Raw genomic sequence first — 21,162 nt, forward strand, 5'->3', positions numbered from 1 at the left:
CGCCTGCAAAATCTGAATTTATGTTGCGGCTGGGAGACATGGTTTGATGTTTATAGTCCTCAAAGAAGCAGTGGCTGTCTCTCCAGATTCAAATAAAGAGACTGATATGGACTCTATCAGATTTCTGAATACAGACGTCCACAATAAATCGAAGCTTGATTGGTTAGAATTAGGTTAGCTCACTTGAATGCTATCTGCTTAACCCACAGATGGGTTCCCTGAGAACAGCCAGGCATTGAGTGTGAGTCAAGCACTTACTGCCAGCGCGAAGCCAGCGCTGGAGAAAAGCGCCCGCCAAGTATTTTAAGAAAAGGTTCAAAGGAATAACCATGATGCAGTGCGTGAAACGCTCAGAATACAGACTTTGTGATTTCTGACAGTGGAATTACACATGCAGATTAACCGCACTCGGTGCAAACAACCAAGACGAGATGTTGCTAAAGCGACAAAGGAGCACTTGAAATGTCACGTAATATGAAGCGCCAAACAACAGAGCCTTCAGTATCTGTCCAGACCACACATGAATGGTTCAGAGAACAGATTCTGAGTGTTTGCAATTTGCTCGCTGATGTCTTTCCGATGACGTTTGATGTGTCCTGTGACAATGCTCACTGCAGACCGTCTCTCCAGGCACTCTGCATTTAAGAAGTGTCTAATTACGTGCGGTAATGACTCTCAATTTCCGACCTGTGTTTAGCCAACAGTCTTAAGTAGTTTGAAAATCAAGACGTGGGTACACAGCGAAATTAAAGTTCTCCTTCGCTCTGACCCTGCCTGACGAGACCTATGTTTTTTCAGAGGAGTCGTAATTACTGAGCAAATTAAAGGGTCACCTTGAGTTTATAAACTCGGCTGTGGCCTGAAAAACTTCCTGCTAAAAGAGGGAAAAGAGAAACAGAGAGAAAGTGAGTCATGTGGTAATCTGAAATCAGGCCTGTCTGAGCCTGTTGACTTCTTCCAAGCACCCCTCAAATTGTTTGTGGTCCCAGAGGATGAAGTCCTGTTTTCTTCTCAGCATTTGTTTTATTGGTCATCCAGACCTGCTGGACTGAGTGTTCATTTTGCTTTTAAGAGCCAGAAAAATGTCCACTATATAGTGTTGTAATGATGATGTATTTTTGTTTCATAACCTTGAAGTTAGCGTCCCCTGATTCCTTTACAGAGCCCCGCAAAATTATAAATTATATTTTGGACACAAATTAACAATCCGTTCCCATGACTTACTAATATGGCAGCATTTTTTTACTTATTTGTTCCCTTGCTTTAAGTTAATTGTGCATAAGATATAATAATTAGTTTCCTCCTTTTACTAAAACGTGGCCACTTTGCAATATTTTTTTTTTCTTGGTTTAGTTAAATCAAAGCGAGGGTGCGAATTAGTTCAAGTGGCCATGATTTAATTAAAACCAGTGGCCACAATTTACTAGAACAAGAGAAAGAATTCTTAATTCGTGGGCACGATATATACATACATGCAAAGGTATACATACATACACTATATGTCAGTATGTCATGTGTGGGGCTTTGTATTCCCTAAACAAAAACCCAACTGCATTTTTTATTAGCTTTTGTATTGTTTCACAAATAATCGTTGTGACCAACAAAAGTTTAGAATATTTACATGTTTTCTCAAAAAAAAAAAAAAAATACAATAATTCATTACATTTTATATTGTGCTTTTCTTTGTACTCAAATTGCTTTACGTACAGTAGAAGAGGGAATCTCCTCAACCACCACCAATGTGCAGCATATACCTAGATGATGCGACGGCAGCCATAGTGTGCCAGAACGCTCACCACACACCAGCATATTGGCGGAGAGGAGACAGTGATGAAGCCGATCAGTATATGGCAGGGGTGCCCAATCCTGCTCCTGCCGATCGACTGTCCTGCACAGTTCATCTCAAACCCTAATCAAACACTCCTGAAGCAACCAATTAAGGTCTTTAGGATCACATTAAGGTGTGTTTGAACTGTGCAGGACAGTCAATCGCCAGGAGCAGGATTGGGCACCCCTATGGGGATGATTAGGCGGCCATGGGTGGACAGAGGCCAATGGGAAACATTTGTTTTTTTTTTTTTTTTTTTTTTAATGACCACAGAGAGTCAAGACCTCGGTTTATCATCTCATTGGAAGGATGCTGCTTTTTGACAGTAGTGTCCCTGTCACTATACTGGGCCGTTAGAACCCAGGTCACACAGATCACAGGGTGAGCACCCCCTACTGGTGTCACTAACACCTCTTCCAGCAGCAACCTAGTTTTCCCGGGAGGTCTCCTGACTAGGCTCAGCTTCAGTGGGCAACCAGTCTTGGGCTACATGGTTCAAATACAATTGCCAGTAGTAAAAACATATGAATGTTGGTTATGAACTTGCTACACCATGGTCGCATGATTTTCACTTCAAACAACCCTTTCAGTTTTCGTGAAAAAAAAAAAGCCTGAAAGTTTAAGTTCACAAATAGTGTGCAAGTATGCAATTATAAACATAATAAGGCTGTAAAGGCTGCCTTTTTTCAAGGCAAGTAATAGCTTTTGACAAAAATCACAAGGGTTTATTACTGGTGTATTTTATGTTGCAAATTAAAATGTGAAAATATCTTGAGCTTGGGTTAACCACAGACCTTATATTAGGCATTTAGAAAAAAAAAAATCATCAAATTAAAGAACACATTAACTACTGGACGATGCAACTGGAAGTGCTAAAATGCTAACTCGTTTTTTTTTTTTTTTTTTTTTTTTTTTTTGGCTTACAAAAATACATCGTCCCTGCAGCACATAATTATGATTTTTCTCTGTCTATAATTGTATAATATATACAAAAAATAATTCATATCAGGGTTATACAAGGGTTATATATACAGTATATATATATATATTTATATATATATATATATATATATATATATTTTTTTTTTTTTTTATTTTATTTTTTTTTTGCACTATGGCCCTTTGATATATTCTGAATTATATCCATGTACCAAAGTATTTACATGACACTCCAAAGTACACCAAAACACCATTGTCATATTTTTGTTAGACCTGAAAAGAAAGGTGAGTCTCACATAATGTGCTGTGACAGCGCATTCACACATATGTTTGAGAAATGATGAGTATATGTATAGTGTGTGTGTGTGTGTGTGTGTGTGTGTGTGTGTGTGTGTGTTTGAGGTCAGAGGGGGGTGTGTGTAGCAGTGCTGACACTAGTGTAAAGCTGGCCCAGTTGGGTGAGAGGCGCTGTGATCTTCACACACCAATGCGTCTGAGATCCATGACCTATATAGCATGTTACACGCTCTGCTTGTCTCCTGTGTTCCTCTAATAGAGCAGGGCAGTGCATTACAGGTACAACACACACAAGGGACCCGTACACACAGATCAGAGCCATCCCTCATGACATAAGACCTGCTGAGACACTTAAGATCTGATTTAATCACAACATCTGATTTTTTTCATCTTGTGTTTTAACTTTTATGTTGTTATTTTGTATGTTTTGGTCTGTTGCTGTTTTCACTGTTAAGCAGCAGTTTCCTGTCTGCCTGAGTGGATTGTGGTTGTTGCTCTGTATTGTTTTTAATCTCTATTCACTATCTTTCCTTGTTGTTTATATTGCTTAATATAACTTAATCATCACAGTATATCTAATATTATCTAATATTGTCTGTCACATTAATCTGACATCGCTAGCTTTAATCTCAATCGTTAGCACAACGCGTTAGCATTTCGCTAGCCTGTTAGCCATTCGTGCTTGACATTTTATTTTCCTTCCACGCTCGCGTCTCTTACGAGTCCATCAAACAACGGTGGTAAGTCGGATCAGTTAACAAACATGTGAGCCATGTCATCTTATCCTGTCATCGGCATTTGCATTGCCTGCCACATGTATAGCATAGCATTCTCTGTCAGCGGTGAGGGTTTCACTTGTGATTAATGCAGGGAGATAGTCAGGCTGACTGAGAAGAATCAGAAGAAGAATCTTCTGATAGGTGCAGCACAATTAAGTAAAATCGCTGCATGGCTTAAGTGATAAATATATTAGGAAGTCTATTTGCAAAAGTGCTTTTCTTTGAAACAAAAAAGTTGCAAGTGCAATGTGAGTGCATGCCTGCAGGGGATTGGAGATAATCGCACCAAGGTATGGTACAGGGCAACCGTGCCTAGTTTGAGTACACGTTTAGTTTAGGATCCAATTCTGACTATTAACTAACTATTAAGTGAAATTTTTGCCTCAATAAACCCACAATTACTGCTCATTAATAGTTAGTAAGATAGTTGTTAAGTTTAGCTATTGGGTAGGATTATGGGATTATGGGATATACTGTAAACTAAAGGGTTACTTAAAGCATTAATTTCTTTTAAAGGAAAAATCCAAACTTTTGCATTTTTTATCCAATTATGTCTTAAAGTCACCACATTTTCCTTCTATAATTTGATGCATTTCTGAAACAGGATAATCATCAACAACAACAACTAGAAGTGTAGTGGGTCATGATTTTTTTTTTTTTTTTATCATTGGATGGTGAAAAGTGGTCATTATAGACCATGGGTGTCCAAACTCCGTCTTAAACACTAACCTGCAGAGTTTGATTCCAACTTGCCTCAACACACCTGCCCAAAAGTCTCTAGATGGCCTTTTAAGAGCTTGATTATGTGGTTCAGGTGTGTTTAGTTGGGGTTGGAGCTGAACTCAGGATTGACACTTGTATTTCAGGATAAATTGCATTTTTAATGTTTGACAAATAAAAACATGGCTGCGAGGTTAGGTTGTAGTTTCTTAAGTTCCTATCCATGCTAGCTTTGTAAAAATTAAATATGATGTCTATCCTGATTTCTGAAGGTCCTTAAGACAGGTTGAATGGGGAATTAGAGGGATCCATTATGTCAAATTGTGCACAAAGTAAACAGGATCCACTATGAGGTTGTGGTTGATGTCATTTCCGGTTTCATTCGATATAATTTCCGGTGTCATTCATGTTACTGGAAAAGCAAGGTCAACTTGAGCACTCTGTAGTGGTGTAGTAGGTCTTCAAAGTATTCAAAGTAAGACAATTTGCATTCTGTGCAAAAATAGTATAAATAGCAAGCTTTTCCAAGCATGGCCTTTAACACCAGCATTAATGAGTGATACGGGCCAGTAGTTTCTTTGTTTTTCCCTTCCCTCGTTTAAGGATTAGGCTGAAGCAGGTTATTATCGACTGTTGTTGGTTAGTGCCGTGTCAGGGTCAGAGGCTGAGTGAGTCATTCAGAAACCTGACACGCTGCATTCCTGCATCTCTCAGCCAGAGCTCATCACCTCACAAGCACAGCTGTAAATTACAGACCATTACTGTCAACTATCCGGGTTTGCATTCATCTCAGTGAGCACTGAACTGTGGCCGCAGGTAGGGCAGGTAATTGCGTCAGGGTAAGCATTCGTGCAAGCATGCAGTTGTACTCAGATACACCCTTGGTCTGTACTCAAAACACACACACAAACACGTGCAGCTACATGCATGGGAAGTCATAGTCTACTTTTTTTTTGCTTTCTTTGCGTTAGCATTGTCCAGTAAAATATCAATATAACAAATTTTGATGCCACAGCAAAGCATATGCCAATTCACACTAATGGCATTAGCAATTAAATGGTAAAAAATAAAGAACATAAAAATAAATGATTTTTATTTATTTTTTTTTTAATAATGACATATAGGCTGCATTTAAACTGCAAGACCTACTGTAACACACCAGTTCGTTATTTTGACAATTTTTTTATATGATTATCTCTCGTGATTTTCATTAATTTACAGTCACATTTTTCTCTCTTTTTTTTTTTTTAGTTCCTAATAATCCACATTTTAAAACTTTTGAAATTAAAACATATTTTGAAATCCTCATGTCCTCAAAAAAAAATCCTTGATAAATTCCACAAATAAATGCTAAAATGTCCTGTTCAATATTTTTGGCACCTTGGGGTAGTTTATAAATTACAAAATAATGTTGGTTGGCAATGTTGGTTATGTTGAAATTGCCTCTAAGACATGACATTAACTTTTCATTGAAGAAATAGTTCACCCAAAAAATGAAAATCACCTTGATGTCATTTAAAAATTGTATGGCATTCTCTCTTATATTGAAGACAAATCACATTGACAGTCAATAGGGTCCAGTGTTGTTTTGGGCTCCACTCATTCATCTACACAGCACTTTCTGTAGACCATGTGTTCAATTTTAAAAGCAGTAACTCAGCAAATTGTGTCAATACTTGATTTGAGTCATATCTAATAACGTGTGTGTATGTCTGTGGGTGTATGTGTCTCATTAGGTGGCAGTGTATGACTACATCTGGACGGAGGAGGAGCCTGTGCTGGGATTGGCACCGCCTGTAGGCATGCCCAGTACAGGATGCGAGACAAGCACCCATCTATCCATCTACACACTGCACTTAAGCGGCCTGCGGCAACATTACAGACACTTCCTGAGACAACCTGATGGAGCAATTATAGAGGTGGGCATCTTCTATGGCAGAATCCTGAAGTGAACTTTAAGAGTTAGTTCTCCCAAAAATTTAAATTGTCATAATTTACCCTCATATTGTTCTTAACCCGTAAGACTTTTGTTCCTTTTCAAAGCACAAATGAAAATGTTTTTAATAAAATCTGAGCTACCTCTGTCCCTCCATTGACAGCTACGCAACTACCACTTTGCCGCTTCAAAAAGTTCATAAAGAGATTGTAAAACTGGTTTATATTTATTGAGCAGTTTAATTACAATTTTCTGAAGAGACACAATTTTTATATGATGAACAGATTAAATTTAGGCTTTTATTATCATATAAACATTGATCAAGAATAAACACAAACAGAAGCTCAACTGTACATGTTTGATGCACAAGAACAAACTCTCGCGGGAGCACACGAGAACGAACCTCATTGGTTCTTGCACGTCAAGCAAGGATGCTTGAGCTTCTGGTTACGATAACTGATGTATTTGAATTTATTGACAGGATAGCCCCTTGAGATGCAACATCTCATTTTCAAGGGGGTCCTAAAAACATAAGTAATATCAGCCCGTTCTCATCCTTTAACGTCATATAGAACGCTATATGCAAAAACGGTGCTATACTACGCACATGGCACCCTTTATCGTTAATATAACACGCGAACCCAAGACGTTATAAATCCTTTAGCGTGAATATGACACGCACACCCTACCCCACACCTAAACTTAGCCCTCACAGCACGTGTTATATTAACGATAACGGGTGCCATGTGCGTAGTATAGCGCCGTTTTGTCATATAGCGTTCTATATGACGTTAAAGGATGAGAATGCGTTGGTAATATACAACACAGACAACATAAGACACAACAACATTACAAAACAAGACTACAAAAAAAAAAAAAAAAAAAAAAAAAAGCTCAACCTGCTTCTCACACTCTTGTGGGCTTCTACACCCAACATAGTTTCAGTAGTTAGTAGTTTCATTACCGAATCTCATCATAAGTGAATCTCAACCAAGGAAAAATAAATAAATAAATAAAATCAAAAACATAAACAGGTTATTTTAAGATAAGAGAATAGGCATAACCTAAAATGAGTGAGTTGATGAAGGTTTATGTGTAAATATTAAAACTGTTCTGGAATAAAATGATTGCGTCTCTTTAAATATTTAGACTAAACCACTCAATTCAAATGAATTAGTTAGATTAATCTCTTTATGAACTTTTTCAAGCAGGCAAAGTGGTAGTTGCGTTGCAGTCAATGAAAGGACAGAAAAAAAAATCGTCTTATTTAAGATAACTTCATTTGTGTTCCAAAGATGGACAAAAATATTAAGGGCTTGAAAAGATATGAGGGTGAGTAAATGATGACAAAAATGTTCTTTTTTTTGGTGAAACCCTACCTTTAATAAGTGAATGTCTCAGAATGCATATGCACAACACACAAATGGTGCTGCTCACGTGGCGGTCACCCAAGAATTTATCAGTCACAATTGATCACAACAAAACAGACACAACACAAAACAGAAAAAAAAAAAAAAAAAAAAAAAACAATACCTTTTTCATTGGATTGAATAAAATTTCACACTTTTCAGTATTAAAGAGACCATCCAGCTCACTGATTTGTTGTTATTATATTGCCTTACCTTTGAAAGATGCATAATTCTTCCTCTGGTTTTAGCCAAAACAATTCAAACTGGCAGCATACTGGTGCTGTCTACACTGGAATTCACTCATGAACTTCTACAAAATTTCATTAACAATTACACGTTAAATTTTGAATTGGAATAACCAAAATGGTATTTTCTTGTAAAATGTTCACCAATAATGTTTGAAAAAACATTTCTACAGTGTATCTTGTGAAAAAAGTCTTATTGTCCAAGTGTGCCTAACGATCCCTTAAAATTCTGCTGCTCAAGGTTTTGGAACTGAGCTAAAGAGCTAAAGAACGGGGTATTGCCACCTTCACCACAGGCAACCAATGCATATCGTTCATGGATGTATCCCTAACACCTGGACTAGGTGCTAATTCTTTCTTCCTTTGGATAATCTAGGAATCTATAGCAGGATATATTCGCTAACCTCCGCCTATGGCTTCACACATTATTAAATGCATTGGAACAGCAGGGCGCAGACTGCCGTCCAGATTGCTGTCTAATTAAATATACCACTGATTCTGCTTGGTAACAACTGCAAGCACATGAATTAACTCCCATCCCCCCCGAGAACAACCTGGATCATCCTAACAAAATTAATATTTTAGAACTTCCGTGTCAAAAACAGCAGATTTATGCTTCATGCGCGTCAACGGCTCGCTTGCAGGCAGTGCGGTCGGTTAATGGCGTCCTGAGCTGTGTTGTGACTGATGAGAGCACCAACGAACACGCCACATATTTATCAGTCTGAGGGGCGGCCCTGGAGAGCTGCAAACACATCAGTGATGATACTAAACAACAAAACACTTGACAAGCTGTCAAAAATTCCTAAACTTTGTCCATGTTTGGAAGACCAAATTCTGTATACTAGCATTCAACAATAGCAAATCATACAAACTCATATAATACAATAGGTTCTGTAAATGCCAGCTTTGTAAAATTAACACTTGCAAACATATTGTGATTTAGACAAAAACCATTAGAATGCCTCACAAGTCTTCAATGTTGTTTTTGGAGTCTGAATTTAACAGAAGCTGTGTTCCAAACCAATTTTACTGCTGTACGCATGTTTTAATTCATTTGTTTGTTTGTTTGTTCCTGCAAACATTCATGTTAAATGTTAGCATCATAAGAACAGTTTCCACAAAAAAAGCAGTTAATTCAGCACTCTGAGGTATTTATTTATTTAAAAATAAACTCTCTAAAATAAAAAAAAATATGCTGGTTTGTTTTAACCCAACTTTTGGTCAAATATGGTGGACTAACCCAATTAACATGTTTAAATGACAATTTTAAGCCAACATTTGGGTTTGTCCATATTTGACCCAAAATTGGGTTAAAATAACCCAGCATTTTTTTTAAGTGTATAAATGTATTATTATTCTTTAAATATGATTAATTTTGCACAATAAGAGTATTAAGAAAGTAGTCTTTGATTTCACGTGGACTTTCGCACCGAATGACTTTGATTATTTTAGGAGGGGGTTGTGTATAGTGTTTGTGGCTGGCTCAGCAGAGGGAAGTGTCAGGCCATATCTGGAGTGTGTGATGGGTGTGGCGGTGGGCAGGCTGACACACGAAAGACGCTGATAGCATCAGTGCCGTCCACCCCAGGGCACATGCGACAGCCACGCCAGCACCCAGACAGCATTGCCAACCTACTACTCTAAGTGTAACTCATTTTCAATGTATTTAATGTAATTTTATCGTCTAGAAGTAATCAAATCTCCAGAACACGAAACCGATCTGAACATTTACATTTACAGCTACCCATGTAGTAGCTAATTTTGGTGTTTGACACTGGGATATGAGCAGGGGTACTGTACTTCAGTGTACACTTTTTATTATTATTTTGGAGGAATATGTACTTTTTCCTCAAGTTTTATTGAATCTAAATATTTGAATATTTACCCAATTTCTTAAGTGTATAGTAAGCAGTCTAATAAACGCAAAAATAATGTCTGCGGCTGAATTTTAATAAAACAGATTTTTTCTAGAACAGTGATATGACTGGAGCGTTCAAGGTCAGAATTGTTCAAGGGGTGGTCCTTCACATAATAAGGTGGACAAAGAGTATGAAACCAGGACACCAAATTGCCTATAAAAAATTTAACACAGCTCAGTTTCAAGTTCAAAACTGCAAACACTGCAGTCTTTAAAAATGTGTAGTATTAAACTTAAAAGCTTAAGTTCTGCTTTTGCTTAAAAAGAAGTTTCGCTGCTGCAAACTGAATATGATCAAATTGGCTGTGCAAGTCATCTCAACTTAAATTATATGAAAACTGACTATAAAAATCAAGTTGAATCTTCATATATAAGAAAGTTGAAATTTCTTAAAATTTTTATGAGATAAAGTAATGTAAAAACATATGTTGTTTGATCTCATATATATATATATATATATACACACACACACACACACACACACACACACATATATATATATATATATCTTCCTATTTCCTATGATCAACTATGTCAGTATAAACATTAGATGAATTATAAACATTAAGATAATGTCACCATGTCCTCCCGCCATAATAGTCTTAGACAACAGAACGTCTGGTTGAAAACTGAGATGAACTGATCATAATCAATTTTCTCTGTCAGTTCGTGTTAAAGGAATCGCCCGGATTCATTGCTATAGACTTGGATTCTTGCAGCAGTATAAGTGGGAAATTTGAAATAGTTTAAGCTACAGTATCAACTGATTGATATTGGCTTTACCCATTTCAAATTCAACTCCACAAATGAGCAAATCTTACTGTTACAAGTTTTACAACCTTGCGTCGTAAAGATAACATTGTGGACGGGACTAACAGAAACTTACGAATCATATTTAATGTTTTATTTTCACGTAATGATATGCACCTATTGGGAGAGGGAAAACTAGCAAACCACCTACAATTGACCATTGAAACTTGCATTTAATCATTGTTTTTTTTTTTTTTTCTATAAAGTTATAGAAGCTTTGCCACTGGATTGGAGTCTCATTATTTCTGTACAAATTTTGTTTACACATTTTTATTGCACCGTTGAATGTGATTAGATCCAAATACATTTCTGTGCACAAACCCATCATTACAGGGGATTTAGGTTTCATTGAAGATAAGCTTTGTCAGCATGCAACAGAAAACTGTGCAGTTTAATCAGTTGCAATTTTGCAGCAACTTTATTATCCTCTTGTGATGTTTCTATTAAAGTTAGGGATCCTTTAAAAGCAAACATTACTTAAGCAGATGTTTTCCGCTCCCAAGTAACTACAAATTAGGCTGATAATAGCTCCGATTTTAATGCAGCACCAATAACTTCTTCAGTTCCGATTGGGCCAACCCCCGCCTCATATGTGGAAACAAGATGGCGTTGGACATAAACGCGTGTGAATTCATTAGGACTCGTGCTAAAACGGCAGTAGGTTTATGTGCGTGAGCGCGTGTCTTTCCTCTCAGGCTAGTTTTTAAGTGTCTGCGGCCTAAGAAAGCGGTGCTCTGGCCAACTGTGCTGCATCATCTCTTGTTCCCATATGCCGTCTGCAGCATATGTGAAGCCTGCCGCCACTTCTGTAAAACTTCCATTAAAAATGCACAACTACAGCTCCAACAGCTTGAGTATTACCTCTGCACAAATTATTAATGCTCGGCAAAACCGCTGATGAGCACCCAGCACGCATTAAACACACTCACTTTTGCCAGCCTGTTTTGTCATGTGGCTTTTGAGGTTTTGAAGCATGCGGCTTTGTTTGCGTTTCTGTGTGTCTTTTGTTTGTCCTTGTATACAGCAGACTCTTTAAATAGACGCAGTCATCTGGTATCGAAACGTGCTCACGATTGAATGCTTATGACTTTTGCCTTACAACACGGATAGTTTTAGAGACTTCTGCATGATAAAACACTTGTCTTGAATTGTGGAAAAAGGAATTAGTTGTTACTCCTATGAATATTTTCAGGCTAATTTTATTTTCAAGTGAATTTCTGAATTTGACACAAACCTTAAAGTCTTCAATGCAGAAAACCTTTTGGACAGTACTTTTTTGCTCAGGAAAAAATAAATAAATAAATAAATAAATATATATATATATATATAGCTGAACTAACATGTTATATAACATTATAATAGCAGGGTATCACGTTAAATGGGGCTGTTTATTGACTCTGAACTGAAGTTATTTTGTAAAGTTAAATTGTATTATAGGCTTGTGCTAATAGCTTCTCAACAAAACATTTATTTTTTCAGTAAAACAATTCATAAAACAGCATTTAAGCTACTGCTGTAGTTTTTTAAAGGGTTAGTTCACAGAGTAATGATAAATGTCATCATTTACTAACCCGTATACATTATGTCATTCCAAGCTCATGACACTTAACCTCATCTTCGAAACATAAATGAAAATAGTTTCATGAAATCTCAGTGAAATCTCAGTGATTCCACATAAACTTCGACTCTTCATAAAGTTCAAAGAGATGTTAAAAGATCTCCAAAACCAGGTTTTTGATGATACACAGTCATTTTATATGATGAACAAATTTAATTTAGGCTTTTATTCACACTTAAACATTGATCAATTCACATAGAGCGCATCAAATACAGTAAACGAAAGGTAAACATTATTGTTTGACGTGAGAAGCAATGAAATGTGTTCTCGCATGCTATGCAAGCATGTTTGAGCTTGTGCAAGAACAGTGAGATTTCAAGTATGGTTGAGGTTCCACTTACCATATTTGATGAGCTCTACATAGCCTATGTGTGTTCATCAGTGTTTATATGTGAATAAAAGGCTAAATTATATCTGTTCGTCATATAGAGTGATTATGTATCTTCAGAAGACTGAATAAAATGAAAGTCAAAAGGGTTTTGGAATGACTTGGGGATCATGAACTATCCATTTAAATACCCTAGTTCAAACTTTCAGATGAATATTAAATCTTTATAAAGGTATAGACTTTTTTGCAGTGTATAATATAGTCTTTTATTGTATTTGCTTGATGGTATTGGAGTTCCAAAAAAGGTCATAATGTATGATTACTCACTATGACTAATTAGTACTACTGCTGGAGAAAACAACCATTTATGTAACTGAACTTTTGATTCAAAACCTGAAGTTTAGCATTTATGACATCTAGTCCCAGTCACCCCATACGATCAAGTATGTGTGTTATTAGTGCGTTATTGAACCAAGCCATTTCCAGAGACTTCTCTAACCTGGGGTGATCATTTGCTCCGAGCAGGCAATGAGGTAAGAATCGTGACATTTTATGTGTCATATCTTCATTTGGATAATAGTGTATCAGATCCTCCATTAAAGTCCTTCTGTTGAGCTCACATTTATGAGTCAGAGCTCAGGACAGCCGACCGAAGTCACATTGACCCAGATTAGCATTTGAATTTAAAATATTTAACCTTTAAAATAATCCTGCAGCTAGAGTAATTGACAAACGACCTCAGTGTCTGCTTATATATCACTGTTATTTATATTTGACTATGTCTCATATGCCATGAGGTCAACTGCAAAAATAATAATTAAACATCATTCTAATGATATTTAAGTTTTTGTTCTTGTTTAATGGGGCTAGATCATTCAAATATGTTGCATGCATGTCCTTTTTGCATAGCAAACTTATTTATGTGAATTGAACAATGTCTTGCAATTGTGATTTAGGATTTTGTTCTATTTATTAATTTATTTATTTATTGTGCAGTGTTGAACTGCAGTCCACTGTGAAACTAAATCTTCAAAAGACCACTTTGTTGTATGTGTCATTTTATTATATATATATATATATATATATATATATATATATATATATATATATATATATATATATATATATATATATATATATTGTTTATTGTCTCTACCACTATGGCTGCCCTGTTCATGGTTACCACTTAACTGTCACCGTCCCACAGGTGGGACGTTTGCCACTATATTTTTAAAACAATAATATCTTAGTAAATACCTTAAATAATATTGACAAACTATATATCATTTGAAAGCTTACAATCTCTAGTTTCCATATTTGGTGACTGATTTTCAAAATATATTACAGAGGAGCCATAATTTATCAATATGCAACAAGAATATTTTCATATTCATAAGGCGTGTTCAGACCTTTATTTTAAAATAGCAGTAAACATGAAAAATCATGAAAAAATGGTAGATACCTCAGTTTGTTTTCATGCCAAAAGTTCAAAAGATAGAATCCATTCAATTATTTTGGAAAAAAAGGTCTGAAAAGTTTGAAATATCAAGAAAAAAAATAATAAATTCACCATTTGTGACGTGGCAGCTAGCTATGACTTACATGCGTGTTCTTTGTATGTGTTTCTTAGAGGTTCAATTCATTTCAAAATCTGCCAAACTTCATAGGATCATAGGATCTCTACTTCAGAAATTGTATGAAAATTGTGAAAATAATGGTTCATATCACTCAAAACACGAATGGAAATGCAGGCGCCCTTATATGGGCAGTAATGGAGTCTGATTGTGCCCTAGTGAAAAAGTTTGGTACTGCGCTCAAACAAAATCTCACTGAAAGCTCATTTTTTGAGATATCAACCTAAAATTTGAAACACAACTTGTTCAGATTTTTGGCTTTGATCTTTCTGCCGTTTTAGAGTAGCCCAGGTTTTGAAAATATATATTTTATGTAAAATATGAATAATTTATATTTTTACATTGTACATTTCCATAAAATCAAACTTCTATAACTTTTTTTCTGTTTCACTTTCTTAATTTATTTCACTTCTACAAAAATCTGCCAAATGTCTTCTTTAAAACAAGACCAATCATATGTCTATATTCCAAAGCATTCTTGAATTACAACCATTTAAGTTCGAAATGTGCATTTTCATGTCTATTCAAAAAGGGGATGTGACAGTTAGGAGGATATCTAGTACAGTTTCATGTTGTGTAATGGTTAGTTTAAATGTCTACAGAACCAATAATTATAAGTATTGCAATTAAATACAATCCAGCTTTGACAGAATATCCACTTTACAACACAGAAGTAAGAATTTCCTGTGAATTTGAGACTTCTGATTCATTAGCCACTATACAGTATATACATTACTATAATAAGAAAAATGTGCAGTAAATGTAAAAAAAAAAAAAATATGTGCTACAAATCCGTGTGTTTGTTTATGATAATAAGTTGTAATATTAAAACAAAAACCAGTTTGCTAAATCAAGCAGCATAATGGACTGTTTTTGTACTGCTAAATAACTGGAAGCAGGTGATACTGGAATCTTTGCACTTTCAACGTGGATGCGTGCTAATTGTGGGAAAATAACTTAAATGGTTTTGAATAACTTTTTATTAATTTTCTTGCATTGAGATGAAGTTTCAAAGCAAATCTGAATAATTACTTTGATCATTTTGTATGGTGTGTTGTTACAGGTAATGGATGATTCTGACAGTAAAGAGTTTCAGACAGCAGAGGTGCGTGAGGAACATGAGAGGATGAAGAGCGGGACACATTTCAGAGAGAGGAAGAGGAGAAAACCTGCCTGGCGTGAGTATCAACACCAAACTGAGATGCAAATAAATGTATTAAGATAAAGAGTTATATGATAACGGTGCTGGAAGTTGTTATAATGTGTATTGTTTGTGTTGTGTGTTAAAGGATCGCACAGGGTTGAGCCTCTTGGAGGAAGTGCCTGTGACTCAAGCAATGGAATTAAAGATCCCAGACCATAAACCTGAAGTAGCCACACACACACAAAGAAAAGTCACACAGTACATTTGGATATATATATATATATATATATATATATATATATATATATGCCTATGTTAGGAATTTTTTTTTTAAAAAAAACCTCTGACAGCATTTGTTTGCAGATGACACTTATATTGTCTATTAACTGAAATGACATTTAGATATGTTAATTGTGACTTAAGCGTCTGACTTTTGTAAAACTGTATTCTGTCATGTTGTGTAGTAAATCACACATAAATGCCAAGGTGATTTCAATAAGATACAAATGGAAAGAGATACAACACACCAACAATCAGAAAACACTTGATTCAAGATACTTCGAATTAAAGGGATAGTTCACCCAAAAATGAAAATTCTGTCATCATTTACTCACCCTCAAGTTGTACTAAACCTGAATGAATTTCTTTCTTCTGCTGAAAGAATATATTTAGCAGAATAAATACGTGGCTTTAATGTACTTACATCTAAAAATAAGTACAATATACTTCTTTTGTTCATGTTGTATTGTAAAACACATTGGTGCTTCTATCACTTGAGAAGTGATACTGGTAAGGTTAGGGACAGGTGTGGTAATATGGGTTGGTTTAAGGGTTAAAGGGATTGTTCACTTTGAAATTAATTCTTGATAAGTTTTAGCTTACCTCAAGGGCATCCAAGATGTAGGTGTCTTTGTTTCCACAGTATTTTCAATTTTGAATTTTTTTTAGGTCAAACCATTCTTGTCTGTCAGTCATATAATGGAGGTTTATGGGGTCCACCTCAAAGAGCATGCACAGAGAAGTCCAAATTAAACATGATTTAATGACTCGTGAATGTAAGTACACATTGATGGCCTAAATAAGACACGAAACGAGCAATTTGTGTGAGAAAGCGAACAGTATTTATATTGTTTTTACCTCTTGTAACCACAGCCATGTCCAACTGATCTGAAGGCACGGGCGCTTCGGTCTGCGCAAGTGATCTCTTGTGCGGTTGCGAAAAAAATCAATGTTGTCTGTTGATATATCGAAATCGTCTTCCATTGCAATTTTCTGTATATTCACAGTGAAGGGCAACGCTTCTGAAATCTTTGTGTAAACAATGAGTGACGTACACGGGCAAGAGATCACTTCTGGCGCATGCCGGCGCTTGCGCAGACAGAAGTGCCCTCGCCCTCAAGTACTTGGACGTGACTGTGATTACAAGAGTTAAAAACGATATAAATACTGTTCGTTTTCTCACACAAACTGCTCGTTTCGTGTCATAGGCCATCAATGTGTACTTACATTTACGAGTCATTAAATCATGTTTAATCTGGACTTCTCTGTGCATGCTCATTGAGGAGGACCGAGGGTGAACCCATAAACCTCCATTATATGACAGATAGACAACAACGGTTTGACCTAAAAATATCAAAATTCAAAATACTGTGGAAACAAAGACACCTACATCTTGGATGCCCTTGAGTTAAGCTAAACATATAAAAAAATAATTTCCAATTGAACTATCCCTTTAAGGTGTAAGGGACGGGTCAACAGTATAATTGCAAATGTAATTACATAAATTACAGCTGTAATTCAATGCGGATATTTTTTTAATATAAGTACAATGCCTAAACATGTATGTACACAATAAGTACATTGTATCAAACTATTAATTTCAATGTTTGTACATAGGACTCGAGTTAAAGCCACTTGATATAAAGTTGGACCAGATATTGGTAACCGCGCAGCTGATAAGCCCCATTGACTTCCATAGTATAGAGAAAGAAAAGAAAAAAATACTGTGGAACAACATTCTTCAAAATATATTCCATTGTGTTCTGCAGTAGAAAGAAATTCATACAGGCTTGGAATAAATTGACGGTGAGTAAATGATTGCGGGATTTCTTTGGGTGAACGATCACTTTAAAAACACGAATATAGAAAGATTGAAGAAAGATTTAATGGAAACTGATGCACTCCAATTAAACATGGATTTGAAATTAATATTTGCATTTAACTTTACTTACAGTAATACAATATATACATGTGTTTTTGTGTCAGATGTCCAAGGACAGATGTAGAAAACTAATCCCAGACGTGAATTACAATACATACAAGCAAGGCAGTTCATCACCCAGAAAACAATGTAAAGTAAAAGTTCCACGAAGACATGAATGCGGGTGGTTTGGTCTTCACTGCTGCTTCAACACCATGAAAAATGACGATTCTAAAAGTCACTTATCAAGACACAGTGATAAAATATCAATATTGGGGCCACATTAAGCAGGATAATATTCTGTCTGCCTTGATTTGTATTGAGTATGTGTCTGCTGCCCGGTGCTTGACGTAATGAACTCGCCCACAAATCAGCCCTTAATGGGGCCCTACTTATATATACTGCTTAATTAAAGGTTGTGGGCTTATTAACATGTGTCAGCGGTGGCGGCTGGGCGAGATTGAATCTGTTCGTACGGAGCCAGGTTGTAAAGGTTTTATAGATAACCTATCATTATTAAAGCCCATTGCTTAATATCAGATCTTAATAACCTGTCATTTTCATTGATGATGATTTTCTTTATGGGCGGCCATTATGGTCCAAAGTTGCGGCTGTTTAGGGAAAAGCTGTTTGGGACTCTCGGCACCTCAGCGCTTATGACTCTCGTGTGCTCATTGAACTTTCTGTCTTTTATGCAACGAGAGAGCATCAGTGAGTAGTGACCAGAGGGCTTTTAGCTCAGAACAGCCCAGCTGAGATGAGCCTTCATATCTCTCTCTCTCTCTCTCTCTCTCTCTCTCTCTCTCTCTCTCTCTCTCTCTCTCTCTCTCTCTCTCTCTCTCTCTCTCTCTGTGTGTGTGTGTACAGTCAGCATCAGAAACACACACTGAGCCCATCAAACTAATTCATATCCATCATGCATTCTTTCATTTTATGAAAGAATTTTTAGTAGATTGTATGTAATATCTTTTTACTAAACTACATTGTTATTTCTTTCATTTTACATTTCTTTTGTAATTATTATAGAAAATGAAAATAAGAACACTTGATTTTTTTTTTTTTTTTTTTTTTTTTCACACCGCAAGACTATTTAAGTATAAAATAAAATTACGGTAATAGGTAGGTTAAATCTGACCCGAAATCAGATTTTCCTAAATGTAAATATATAAGTGTGCTCAAGGTTGTGTAGTTTCATCACATCAAGGAACTGTAATGTGATAAACTGATAAAAACAAAAACATCCAGATCTTGCACTGTATTTATTCAGGCTGTATTACAGGGGGTCAAATTGATACTTTTGTTCAGAAAAGATGCATTCAATTAATCAAAAATAGTCCAATACATTTATAATGTTACAAAAACAAATCAATTTGAAATAAATGCTCTACGGTTATAAAACTAGAGGGGGAAAGGGATGTATGGTGTCCACAAGCAGCCCAGCAATTTGCAATTGTGTATAATCTAAGCATCAAATCAGCACATTAGAATGCTCTCTGAATTAATAATGGATAATAACTGAATAAATACACTTTCAATATAGATTAAAGCAGACGACATCTATTTTCAATTTAATTTTTAAAATGTTTTGACCGTATTTTTGAAAAAGTTCTGTGAGAGTGACGTTCCCTCCATATGACCAGCACTTCAAATATTTAATTGTCAACGACAAATACTGTTTCAAATATCAAACGGATCCCCGGCAGCAGTTATTTCTGTGAAAGATGCCGGCGGGTTCTCTCTCTTCTGTTTTTGTGCTGATTTCAGTGAAAAGAGAAGTCAAACCATGGTATAGGAACTACAACTTATTGAAGTATGTTCTTGCATTCATACTGGTACTTAAACATGAAAAGGAAACACTTTGTGTAAATCTATGTGTAAGTATCCCTGCTGATATTGAATATAGAGAGACGGTGATGGGTGCAGTGTGTATGATAGAGGCCAGTCTACAGGCTGTATTGCTGCTGACTCTGCTTAGTTCGATTAAACTACACAAAGGCTTTTCACATTTTCAGATTTGACTTTAGGGAACTTTGCATTTTCTCTTTAAGATATGTTGCTGATGAACATTTTTAAAAACGTACACTGAGATTTATACAATGTTGGTGAGTGTGTGTAGCTGGGATCAAGGTATTCTCATAAGAATGGATTTAAACATCATCAGATTTTGATCTATTACTTTACAACCCTGTTTTAGGTCCACAAAACATGAGGGGCCGTGTGTTTCACTGATTTTACGGAAAATATGAAAATATAGTATGCAAGGCTTTTCGATATAATTAATAACACCATTAAAAAAAGGTTGTTTTTTGAACATTCTGTAGACTATTGAGAATGAGGAGTCACGTGCCTATTTGGGCGGGGTCTGAGCCGGTCGGCCATGATGGTAGGAGACGCTGTCGGTTACCAGGGGCAACGCCTTTAGAACCCATAGACGCGACTAATCATTCCAGAGCTCCTAAATTTTCGCGCATTTATTATTTTGGCAGGACAGAGACGGATCTAAGAATACGAGAAAAAAAGGAAGAAAGTAAAGCAATGCTAAAAGATAAGGTGAAAGAAAAGGGACCTTACAGGAACAACTCACACAAAGTGCAAAATAGCTGTATCTGTGGAGAAGCAGCATCAATATATTTGTTCTTTTACACTATAACAGTATTATTATTTTATTATTATTACTTATGTTGTCCATGAAACTTATGTTGTCCAAATAGCCTATATATTTCAGTTCTCAATAAATATTGTTAAGCCATATCAAGTTGTTTCAAACATTTATTTCAATGAAATAAAAAAGTAATGAACAAGGCCCTCAAACAACACTTTTGCATATGTTCGTTAAGGCACAGCAAACAGTGAAAATCGTATACTAAAGGCGTCAGCAAACCCAGCAATCCGGCGTCTCCTCGTCAGATCAGACTCTCCCTGCTGTGTCCATTTCGGTAACCCCAAAAACTTAATTCCATTGTTCCTATGTTTTCCATATGTATCGTGTGAGTTACTGGAGCAGTTACTTCCAGGCATGGTAAAACAGTGCGGTATTGCGAGAAACTCCTCTACTACTGAGCTAAAAACACACGTAAACAATACTGTTTTGCCGTGGGAATCCAACCAACATGGCGGAAAGGGGAGGGCACTGTAAAATGACGTCAACTCCTCATTCTCAATAGAGCTGGTAAGTCCCGCCCATCCGTAAAACTCCAAGTGGACCTCTAGGTTGAAAAAGCGTCAATGCAAGTGAATGAGAGAAAATAATTATTTTCTAATCCCATTTGAATTGTGCCATGTATGTAACATATGTTGTCTGTGAATTTTTTTATATATTTTCTCATGTAACGAGTTTGACAGTATATTTAACAC

At 36.1% G+C, this 21,162-nt stretch overlaps 1 protein-coding gene across 2 annotated transcripts in view; it reads left to right on the plus strand.

Moving 5' to 3' along the window:
- The window catches only part of ofcc1 (orofacial cleft 1 candidate 1), a 460,325-nt gene extending 444,399 nt beyond the window's left edge, over nucleotides 1-15,926 (plus strand). For both annotated transcript variants that reach the window (XM_089125751.1, XM_089125752.1), the window contains exons 20-22: nucleotides 6,300-6,482; nucleotides 15,528-15,642; nucleotides 15,754-15,926. In XM_089125751.1, coding sequence (XP_088981877.1) covers nucleotides 6,300-6,482; nucleotides 15,528-15,642; nucleotides 15,754-15,827 — 372 coding nt within the window. In that variant the 3' untranslated portion in view covers nucleotides 15,828-15,926. The remainder of the gene's footprint in view (nucleotides 1-6,299; nucleotides 6,483-15,527; nucleotides 15,643-15,753) is intronic.
- The last annotated feature ends 5,236 nt before the right edge of the window (nucleotides 15,927-21,162 follow it).

The sequence above is a fragment of the Pimephales promelas genome, chromosome 22 (genome assembly GCF_988280905.1).
Source record: "Pimephales promelas chromosome 22, fPimPro1.hap1.1, whole genome shotgun sequence".
NCBI lineage: Eukaryota > Metazoa > Chordata > Actinopteri > Cypriniformes > Leuciscidae > Pimephales > Pimephales promelas.